Source organism: Arctopsyche grandis, chromosome 13 (assembly GCF_051622035.1).
Source record: "Arctopsyche grandis isolate Sample6627 chromosome 13, ASM5162203v2, whole genome shotgun sequence".
Classification (NCBI taxonomy): Eukaryota; Metazoa; Arthropoda; class Insecta; order Trichoptera; family Hydropsychidae; genus Arctopsyche; species Arctopsyche grandis.
This window is the reverse complement of record NC_135367.1, coordinates 18,274,981-18,287,624: the sequence shown is the minus strand read 5'-3', so window position 1 is coordinate 18,287,624 and position 12,644 is coordinate 18,274,981. Positions and strand designations below refer to the sequence as shown.

Here is a 12,644-nt window from a genome sequence, read left to right as displayed (position 1 = left end):
AAGTAAATATGCCTCGTAGAAATACATTTTTCAACAATGTCAAAACTGATGGAACGTTTGAAAACATTGTATTTAAATCATTTTTGGGATACATATATGGATGGTTTTTGACATATATACTTTACATTTTTATAGTGTTTCATTTCAACATGTCCATATACGCATCGACTTTTCTATGCATGTGGATTGGATTTTTCATGGGTCTATTGATGGCTTTCAACGAACATATGAAGTACATATCTATAAACATAATTTAATTATCACAATTTACAATCATAAATACCGAACATGTAATCTTAAATCGAATTTCAGATGTTACTCATTTTTATTACTGCCTCAACTATGTTCAAAGCATGGCAGGCAAGCATTGTTGGCATATGCTTTTATTTTATTATTAACTGGACCAACTAAAAATACAGTCAAGAACATAGGAGCACTTTCTGAATCATTGATATGCAATCAGGTAATATTTTATATTACATATTTTGATATTTTATATTAAGGGCAGATTTATTTTTCATATACTACACGTTCATTAAGGAAATAAAATATTTATCTTAAAAATTGGATACCATATGACGGGCTGAAAACCAGGCTGGTACAAGTGACATTTTTGAAAAAAGCTGGTTTAAGTGCTAAAATAATAGTATTTCATATATGCTATTATTTTAGCACTTAAACCAGATTTTTTTTAAAATTTCACTTGTACCAGTCTGATTTTCAGCCCGTCATATTTAGTGCACACAATTTGGTATCGAGATTTATAAATAAATTTGAATCTCTTTTGGTATAAAAATCCACATATGAAAAACAAACTATAATGAATTACCTCAATTTTATTATAAAATTATTTCTAATTTTTGACAAACCGTGGAAAATGTAAGCATATATTTTATATAAATTTAATTTTTAATAAAGGTTAATCTAGGTTGAATTTCCTGAATTATATAGGAAAATACTGCTTCAATTATTATATAAATTCCTCAATACATTGTATATAAATTCCTCAATACATTGTATATAAATTATAATATTAATAAAAATAGGGAAAATGAAATTCATTAATTGTGTTACTCGATAGTCTTCTATTGGAATAAATATCCATAAATTGATTTATTTGCATTGTATCAAGTAAAAAGAACTCAATTTTTAGAATCAAATAAAAGAAGCTGCCACACAAATAAAGTTAGCAGCTGAAAAGCCATTTTTGGCATTTAAAAAGTCATTCGATAATTTGAATAAAACGTTAAGAAGAGGCGCAAAGATGATGAAATATAAAATCATCAAAATTAAGGAAAAAGTAACCAAAATAAGTATGCAATATGTATAAACAGTTCCACATACACGATAATTAATAATTTTGAAATTAAATTTGTGAAATAAATAACAGTTAACAGTATCGAAGGTGGATTCACTTGGTTGTCGTCGTTGGTCAATATTTGCAATAAAAAGTTTGGCACACCATTCGAAAGATGTAAAGCTGTATTCGAAGATGCAATTATAGATTGCATTGCAAAATTAGGACCTGTATTGGAGAACTATTGCTCTTCTGTGTACGTGGCCGAAAATCTATGCTACACGGTAAAAATACTAGACTATATATGCTCGGCCATCGGCTACATAGATGACGCTATTATTGATACTGTTAAAACAAGTTAGTATTTATAACTTTTGTAATGCTTCACATAGTATGTGTAAGAATAAATAATACATATAAACATAATGTTTATAGATGAATATATTTTGAATTTCAGAACTGAGAAATTTTGAAACTAGAATTAGGAATATGTTTTATGTGTCGGTGGAAATGAAGCATGAGTATCATTACAATGAAACTTCGACTAAAACTCCTAAAGAAGTGGTTCGCGGAGTTCTAAAGGAAGTCAAAGAGAAGACTGATTGGTTTTTGGGACTTTTTGATTTCATGAGTGTTTTGTCAGCTGTGTTTCTGATTTGGCTCGTAGTCAAGTAAGGAAATTTGTTCAATGAAACTAATTGAAAAATTAGATATTTTGAAATATTTTAGCAGTGTATGTAATTGGGAAAGCAGATTACGTTGCACATGTGTGCCAATTTTTATAAAAATGAATTAATTTACAGGACATGGTTGTATCACAGAAACTTCATGCAGAGAGACAATTTCGATAATGTTTATATTACGAAATACGTCCACGATATCGACACAGTGAGAAAACGCAACAATTTGAGAGTCGCATTGCCGTTGAGGAATTACGAAAAAAAAATTTACTATGAATCGGTAGAGTTTTTAATTGCTTTATTAATTTTTTTCTTTTTGCTAAATGTAATAAGATTGTTGTGGTATTATTGAGTAACTTTTTACACACATAAAATCTATGTATCGCGACCGCTCGTGCTCAACCATGCTGCAAATCTGACATTTTAGAATAAATCAGTGTAATCTTGGAATCAGACCGGTAATGTTAAGATAATATTGTATTATACTAACGAAACTATTGAGAAATTGAATTCGCTCTCTATTTTATTACGATAATTTTCAAAGTTCTATATTTTGAATTATGATTTGTATCTATTTATTTTAAGATTAGAAAGGTGCTATAGTTTTAAGCTCTCGTTTGTACTGTTTTGTTGTGTAAACGTAGTTGATGAGCTATTATTATCTATGATATTTATTGATATTTATAAAGGTATACACCCATTATTATTAACACGACATCTATGGTCAACAAGGCCAGTTACAAATATCGATCATCAAACATTACAATCATCATAGAGACATGGATACATTTTTAAATATTATCAAATCATGAGATACTGTAAGCTCAAATTTTGCGAGAAATAGGACAAGATTGTCAATTTTTTGGAACCGCTTCCAATTAAATCAGATAAATTTGCAAACTCTGAAAAGAAACCATCGACCTTGGAGTCAAATATTCAAGGTCTGGCCTGAGACTACACAATCGAAAGCATTACATGCTTGACTACTGATCTATGTTGCTGGTTAAGAAATATACATATACATCTAATATATATGTAATTTCGAAAGTGACTTTTAACTATGTAAGGTTTGGGTGGGAGTATTGAAAACAAATTAAAATTTCTATGACGATGGTATCGATATCGTTAAATATTTTTTTTTTCGATTCAAATAAATTTATGTTTAGTATTACATTGACCATGTTTAAGAGGTTTATATTACAAATTATATTACAAATACCGAGCGAAGCCGGGTAAAACCACTAGTATATATGTATAATATATAGCTATCACTTTTCGAAACATTTTTTAAATCGTAACGTTGTTTCAATCCAAAATATTTATTGTAATTACTCGATAAAAACTTTTTGGCCTGTTTTTCCTTGCATTATACAGATAATAAATACATTCAAAAGAAAATACACCTTCATCTTATACTAATACCGGTTGCCTGTTTGAAAATATTTGTGCAATCGGTAAAATATCGCAATTCAAATCAACGGGATTATTAATAATTTAAAATAATAATAATAATTTAAAATTTAATTAGTTTTTTTTTAAATCTTTTGTTTTTGTCGGCCACTGATATGAACGAAGTGATATGCCGCGTCTCTTTCCACGATATACGATTCCAAGGGGAGAAAGAGAGACGGAGCATGTTAACGCATTCAAACTTACTTACATTATACAATTATTATATACGATAAATTTATTTTTATTTCCAAAAAACATTTCAAAAAATAAAAATGTTTTGAAAAATCAATGCTGGGCAATTCGACAGATTTTAAGAGGGGAGATAAATTCAGCGCTCCTTTTTTAGCACTACACACGCCACTGGTATTGATAATTTTAACAATATGACAATACAAGTTTTTGGCACAATAGCGATAGTGGTATTTATAATATTTAAAAGGGTTTAATTTTTTAGTTCTTGTAATTAAATTTTGATTGTTCAATTGTTATATTTTAATAAATATAATTTATTTAATACAATAAAAAATAAAGAGGTGGCAAATTAGATGTTTACTAAGGGCGCCAATAACATTGCTACGGCTCTGGTATTTCATCGGGTCTTTTTGAAATTAGTATTAAAGAGTATCTACATATGTATACTACATATACATACATACATATGTATATTGGCGCACGTGCACGTCACTAATATAAAAATAATAACAACCTATGTCGATTGCGAATATCTTAACAAACAAATAAATTACTAGATGTACATGTTGCGATAGTGATCGCTGATCTTCGAGAGCGTGTCGTGAGCTATCGGTCGCCAAATATCAAAGGTATTGTATCACATTGGTACATATTTTGAATTCCGTTGACAGCTATCACTTTTACGCAGTTAACTCGCTAATCCATAGCGTGCAGATGTTTCGACAGAACAATTACGATGAATTTCACGATTTGCTATCGTGATTTTAAACATACATAAATATATACATACATACATACATATGTATGTGTATTCGTTATGCTTTGGATGACAAGTTAACTGTTGTCTTTCGTGTGTGTGTGTGCACTTTTACGTCATTGCGAATACATTTTCAGATAACATCTTTGAGATTGATCAACCGGGAAAAAATGAAATTGTTCAAATCCATTATTTTTTTAACCTTCACTACGATAAAAATTTTGATACACTTTGTTGCCGACTATACGATTTATTGGATATTAATGCAACTGCACTTGACAATGCAAGGCCAATCGAGAGGTGTGTTATTGTAATATGTTTTTTTTTTTTTTTTGGTCTTGATTTGATTTAATTTGCTAATTTTTAGTACATGTTTACATACATATATTATTTGTAGATGTTCCGGTGGGTTCATTTTGGACAGTGGAAGTAAATGGCGAATCTTTCATGGCCAATTTGTACAAGAAAATGGCGGACGCCTTCAAATGGACGTCGCCTTCTATCGAGCTGGATCCTGGGGTTTGCTTCAGAGACCCAACCGTGACGGACTATAATGCCTACATACACATAAGTAAGCGTGGCGTTTATGATTCAAATATTAATTGATTGCACTCGTGTGTTATTTATTATTGTATTTGTAACGGAGTTTGCCTCAATTGCGACGCTCTGTGTCTGGTGAAATGCAGTTTTTACGTAAAATGGCATTTCCCCGTATGCAGTTGCAACGGATTGTGCAACGTGACTATAATATGACTCGCGTGTTGTTCAGGTATGTTGTTGCTGTTTTGTTGGATGTTCGCAGTGTTGGAGCCTTACGGCTTGAGGCTCAGACAGAGGGTCATGTCTTATTATCATCGAGACAGGGCGATAGTCAGAGCCGAACGGTTGATCGATACCATTTTGACTAAAAGAGGTTGGTTTGGTTCATCTTTTGGGTATTTATCGCGATCGTTGAGTATATACATACATATGTAATATTTGCCCTACTTATTTTTAAATCTATGGCAATTGATCATAGAGCAAAGGTCATTAAGGGCATGCATCTGTACGGCACAGCTTGTCTGGGTAGACCCCAGCTGTGATGGGCGTATCCCCATGTCATTGTTAATATTAACCAGCAGCATAGACTAGTGGTTGGCATATAATACCATCGAACAAAATGGTCACGGGTTCAGACCAACCAGTTTCTGCCAGTCAAACCTTGGATATGTGACTCCAGGTCGATCGTTTCCTACCAGAGTTTGCCAAATTGTCTGATTTTCTTTGAAACTGTTCCAGCAAATTGGCAACTTTTACCCATTTTCTATTAAAATTTCAAGTTTTTCAGCATATCGAATTTCGCTAATTTGTATAAATGCTGCGAATATGTCCATATATGTACATACTGTGTCTTTGTAATGTTTGTATTTGCCTCGTATGATATATACAATACTTCTGTACAATGTTTGACCATAGATGTCGTGTTTAATATAAATTCATGTATACCTGTATATATGTATCTATAATTAATAATTCTTAATTTGTATACCACACTTTTTGCTTTGGAGCAATCTGTTATGACGAGTGTGTATGATTTATTGAAATAAAAATACGTTAGATCCAATTATTTCTTCAAATATGGGAATCACCGGTATCGATCACTGTCAAATCTATGTCAATACAAGGATAGAATATCAACGAAAAACCTCCAGGGGTGAGTTTTGGCCTTGATTGCCATAGTATAAATCAGGCGTACTAGCGTTATTTTTACATGTGTAAACCATCTTAAAAAAAAAATCACGTGACGCGTACCACTCTGTGTGTTTGTCTTTTTGGAATTCTTGTATTACAATACATTGTACATATGTATGTACATACAATGTAGTTACTGATATATTTTTATTATATTTACTTTGTTGTTTATTATATTAGGGAAAGCTAAAAGATGTTTACCAGTATGATTTTTTGGGAAACTCTAATATCCTTAGAAGCATTACATGGTTTCAAACATTTTAAGCCCCCGAATAGGACTTCATTTTTCCTGAAATTCATTTTCATGGACCCATTCCCATTTTCACTGTGTTTTGATAGCTCATACCATTACAGGTTGCCACTGAGCGACGCCTATGGTATTAAACTTGTATATACATATGTATATTTATAGTTAATACATTTGAAATCATATTCAAATAGTGGTGATATAGTGGGTAGGATGGGAACCGTTTAAACCCTTTGTGTCCCAGTGGTGCCGTGGAATGACCACAATTTCATTATTTTTCCCTAGTGTCCCAGTGGTTCCATTTCGACACCACTTCGATTTTAGCGTTACCAGAGAAAAATAGAAAAAAGAGGTTGGGCCACAAAGGGTTAACAATGAAATCAGATAAATTGGCAACCTCTGATAGGAAACGATCGACTTGAAGTCACAAATACTCTAGTTTGACCAGCAGGACTACATAAATACTTCAGAATAAATTAGTTTCAATCGAGGTCAACCCAGGGCTCGAACCTGGGTACTTTTTGGTGGTTAGCATTAACGCAACCACCGAGCTATACTGCTGGCTATTTGACCAGATATTGAATGGTTTGAGCCGTTTAAGGTGAGGCCTATGTAAATACATCAAATTAAATATGCATTTATGTATATTTTGACTTTTGACCTTTTCTTATTACGGGTGCAGGATAATGATGATGTGCATATTTATAATATGTATGTACATATGTATGTATTATATAGGTACAAAGTTCGTTCAAAAGTCGTAATTTGGAAACGAAACAAACTTCATATGAGTCATTTGTCATTTGGAAACGAACTTTTCATATGGGTTTATAGTGATTTTATTGTTTTATTTTCAGTGACCTTCCTGAGGTTGGCTAAAGTTAACGCCTTGAATGTTTTGTGGAATAATAAAAAAGAGCACAAGTATAGTATGCGAGATTACATACTCGTGCGTTTTCCGTAAGTAATTGAAAGTCACGTACGTTTGTGTGAAATCCGCATTTTTTTCAATGTAATGTTATTAATACACGTGCATTCGGATCAATGAATAAGACAATTGCCCGGCAATATTCAATAGAATTTAATCTGCAATGCAAAGTGAAAGCAAAATCAAATTATCCCTCCTTACCACATATGTATATTATAGTACATAGTAGGTAAATACATGTGAATGCATTATTTTGCAGGTGGTTAAAGTGTTGTCTAATCAAGCATTCCAAGTTTCGATGTGTCCTTTGTGCCGAACCGTGCAGTGAAAAGGATAGGTATTATCTCTCTTTTCTTATTTTTGTGTGCAGTGATGTGAAACTAATTAAAATAAAAAAATACTAGTCGTAAATGTAATTTTTTTGATTTGCCTCATTCATGTATTTCTTTATAGATCTATTTTCGTTATTTATAAAATAATAAATGAACATATGTATATGTTACAGTAAAAGTGTACATTTCGTTTGTTCATGAACATATTCTAGTTTGATTATACACAAACCAATCTGGCCAGTCGCAGTGTACATATAATGACAGATTGACAGATTTGTTCATGCAAAAACTATTTGGCATAATAGTTTGAGTATTCTCAATCGTTTGTCCCATACTCCAATATTTTTAATATTTGTAGAAACGGGAATCATAGTAACGTTGTAATACGCTTTCAATGGGATTTCTCATTTCAAATACTTGGCGTTTTAATATCTTGAAGGTTTTGACATCTATGTAAGAGTCTCATGCGACACCTGATGAGTCTACTTGAATACAGCTTTTGACTGTTAGCATTTAAACTAAAACCAATAGTTATTGTATGAATTTCGCACATGGCGATGTCGCGCACGGCAATATTTCACCCACCCCGACTATTACGCTAAGGAGAATTCGGGTGTTAGATATTCCGTATTCGCGATTTTAATGGTAACGATTGTCGGGCGGGAGATCGCCATGTGCTAAACTGTCCATTTACCGAACAAACTAGTATGATCATGAACGAACCGTATTAATTGAAAATAGGTTTTTGAGCTATTTTTACTACTGGAGAGAACATTTGGACTGTAACGTATACTTTCATAATTGCAATTCTGCATGTATTTTTTTTCTTGAAAATTATTGTGTCCAGTGTCTAAGATTTGTATTTTTAATCTGTCACCGGTAAAAATTTTAGTCGTTAACTATCTTACTCAGAAATAAAAATAAATAATATTAAGCATAAAATTATTATTTTTTTACAAGCAATGGGTCCAAATGTCATCAATTAACATACGTATGTATGTATATGTACGTGCACTCATACGAAATTACGTATGTAAACATATATGCTATATGCAATTGAAGTGTATCTTCCAGTTTGAATATATTTTGACTAGTTGGAGTATATTCCGTCCAATCCACGTTACTTGATTCATATGGCGAATTATGTACAATCCAACTGGTCAAAATATTTTCATAGATACATGTACAAAATATACATATAAAGTTTTCGTGAAAACTTCACTCAACTAGTAAATTGAGTTGGAAATAATTCCCAATACCTAGCACATATGTATGAACGCATTATTGAATTCTATAATATCTGAACATTCAAAACTCGACTGTTATATTACAACTGGCGCATATTGTTGGGAGTGTTTTTGAGCTTGTAGAGATATAATTTACTAGTTGAATTGTATTCGAATATGAGTAACCTCAAACGAAATATATTACATATGAAAATACACTTTGACTGTAACATATCCATACATAAGATAATATACATAGACTTGTATTGCATTATATGTAATTTTGTGCATATGACATGGAATCAACTTTTCTATATTGAAAAAAAAAAATTTTTTTATTGGTTTTGTTAGTTGAATTAGTTTTTTTATTTTATTTGAATTTTAAATAATAAATAATGTATTGCAGTCTGAGGGTTGGCCGTAAACTTGAGCCGTGTAACATTGAGGTTATGATTTACTCACTTTTAAAATAGTTAATTTTCTATCATTTATTATATATATTCCGAATGAAAAATAGTATGTATTATTGACATTATGTAATAATTATATATGTACACCGGACATTTTAAAACGGAAAAAATAAATGTGCTGTCCAACTAAATTTGATTATTTTCGAATGTCAAAAGGCAAACTAGTATCTGAAGAGTAAAAGTCAAATGGCCACCCTAATTTAAATATCGTATCTCTAAAACACGTTAAAACTAAAGTTATTTTCAACGTTCTCGTTTTAGGTGTGAAACTCTTGATTGTCAAGGTATTTTTTGCGATGTTTGTTTCGCCGATTTGAACGATTCTTGTTCGATCTGTTCCCGGATTTCGAACGACGAATGTAGCGATATCGACGAGGAAATGTAAAGCTAGTAATTTATTTTTCATTTAATTAATTGCGTAGTTTATTACATTCAATTTATATGATAATAATGTAGAGACTCTTCCGATGCAGACGACGTACTTAATGATTCGGAAATAAGCAGCTTGGGTTTTAATTTTATTTGATTAAAATTTTTATAGTTAGAATTTTAGAACGCTTTTTTATTACGATTTTTTTAATTTTTTTATAGGAAGTTTGAACGTTGACCGAATGAAACCAATGACGATGGCAGAGCAAGAGGTTTTTATTAAATTTTTATAGTCTAAATTTGATTATTTGATGTTTTTGCAAAAATCAGTAGCAATTTTAATATGTATTATATAATAATATGTACATATAGGTTAATTCTAATTCAAAAGAAGTTCATGATTTAAGCTCCTCAGGTTATTTTGAATTGTTGTAAATATTAAAGTACATATTTCTGCAACGGATGTCGTAATATTGATGTTTTTTTTTATTTTATTTTCATTTTTAGATATATTTTTGGGAATAATATTGCTAGATTCATTATTGGACGAAGACGATAATGAAAATAGTAAAAATTTAAAATAAAAATTTGAATTTATGGATTTTATAAATTTTTTAAAGTGCGATTAAACGCACTTCGCAATTGAAATACACATAAAAACGCAATAAAAAAATTCATACGATTTCGCAGCAACAAACCCAGAATAATACGGCCTTCAAATTGTGTCGAAAATAACGTATGTATGTTCGTAAAACGAATATAAAATGGTTCAAGTTAATTAATGAGTTTCATCAGATATGGTGTATTTTTATGAAAATCGAATTAATACTAGGAAAAGTGGAAAATTAACGGTTTGACATTTGTTCACTTTCAAATTGTCGTCGGTCGACGCGAATTGGCCTGGCCGTGTTGAAGATGTGTCGTTGATGTTGAGCAACTTATGTCAGAACGACAGGCGTTGTCAAATGTAGTATCGGTAACGCTGTTCAATAAATATTCAATTTAACAGTCAAATAACAGGTATTATAAACATTTTATTTTGCACATACATATTTGATTTTACTAACAAAGTCTGCTTTGAATTTATTTATTGAACTTGTGTTTCAGTTGGATTATACTACATATAGTGGAAGCAGTAATAACAGACAAAATAAAAAATATATATAAATTTATAATGATGATTCATTACTTTCTTAGATATAATTTTATTAAAGTTATAAAAGAAATAAAGCGAAAATGTGTTTAAGATGAAAGACGCGTCACAACAGCTCCACGGATTTCATGGCGTGTGGATCAATGGTCGGCTAGATCTTTGGTGACCAGAAGTCTGTGGAGCTTTTGCCGTGGAACCGAAAAGGGTTGACGGACTATTGGCCGAATGGACACTTGGCTGACGGACGCTTGGCCTAACGGACATTTGGCTGAATTTAATTGTTTAAATTTATCAAAAATATCACATTTTAATGAGGTCAAGGTGATTTCTGAATAATATATCTGTTTTCAGGGAGTAGTTTCGATACACGATCGTCTAAATGTCCTTCGTCCAAGTGTCCATTCTACCAAAAATCCGCGCACGCTGAAAAGATTCGCTGCTGTTTACATATATATTATTACATATCGCCAGTCTGGAAGATAAACGTCACAAGTAAAAAAAAAAACGATTTTTGAGTTATCGATTGCATACACTCGGAAAAAATCATTCTTTTTGCTAGAAAAATGTTATTTGTCTAGTTCAAGTTACGGTTGATACAGTTGATACAGTTGATACAGTTGATACAGTTGATACAGTTGATACAGTTGATACAGTTGATACAGTTGATACAGTTGATACAGTTGATACAGTTGATACAGTTGATACAGTTGATACAGTTGATACAGTTGATACAGTTGATACAGTTGATACAGTTGATACAGTTGATACAGTTGATACAGTTGATACAGTTGATACAGTTGATACAGTTGATACAGTTGATACAGTTGATACAGTTGATACAGTTGATACAGTTGATACAGTTGATACAGTTGATACAGTTGATACAGTTGATACAGTTGACACAGTTGATACGGTTGATACAGGGGGATAGTTTAGTTCACCACGTTCAAACTTAAATCTTCTCAATTAAAACAATACATATTTTTATTTGTGACGTTTTTCTTTCGAACTGACGATATGTATATTTCGTTTTCATAATAACGAATATCTAGGTTTTTTTGAAGCTTTTCTCAGATTATCTGTTTTGGTTTAAAATAAATTGAATACTTGGGTTTCAGCATTCTTTAAAAATATGATTCTATAATACATTATTTACACACATTTTCATTCATGTTACAATATAATGTTTTATTTAATTTTATATAGTTTCATGAAGATGTTTAAATTGAAAATTTATTTTATTTCACTGTTAGTATTACACCTACATATGTATTTAATAAAATAAAATAGTATATGATTTCCATAAATGAGCCGTTATATTCGATAGTGGCTTTCTAAGTTCATTTTTCACTAACGATAAGTTCAATTTTCTTAATTTCGAGAAATTTTTCGCAAAACATTAAATATAATGTTTTACAATATTTAAAAGTACTGATGACCTGTTTTACATTTATTCTGCTTTTCCGAGATTCTGGGCATTCTGGTCAAACAAAACAAAATTGGACTTTTGCCACATTCAAATATAACGACCCATATATTTATATACATATAGAATGTACTAAAAAATATAATATTATTCGAACTGCTGTTTGTAATAAGCGATCCTTTAATTGTGAAATGCAATGTCTTCCAAAATCTATCTAAAATATAACCACTTCAAAATTAAGAAATTCGTTTATTTAATTAGGATCCTTCACTTTGAATTGACCTATATTTATTATTTGAGAATATCAGGAGTTAATATTGATATTTTATCAACTTTGTCTATAAAATACCACTTGTCCAACAACTATGCAAAATCAATCATACA

At 31.0% G+C, this 12,644-nt stretch overlaps 1 protein-coding gene across 1 annotated transcript; it reads left to right on the top strand.

The window, feature by feature from the left end:
- The first annotated feature begins 8 nt into the window (after nucleotides 1-8).
- Nucleotides 9-11,765, top strand: LOC143921622 (uncharacterized). Its single transcript, XM_077444974.1, has 8 exons — nucleotides 9-232; nucleotides 313-463; nucleotides 1,154-1,313; nucleotides 1,391-1,654; nucleotides 1,755-1,968; nucleotides 4,776-4,897; nucleotides 5,148-5,291; nucleotides 11,413-11,765. Exons 1-8 carry the CDS (start codon nucleotides 9-11, stop codon nucleotides 11,763-11,765), a joined length of 1,632 nt encoding a protein of 543 aa, XP_077301100.1.
- Nucleotides 11,766-12,644: the final 879 nt, after the last annotated feature.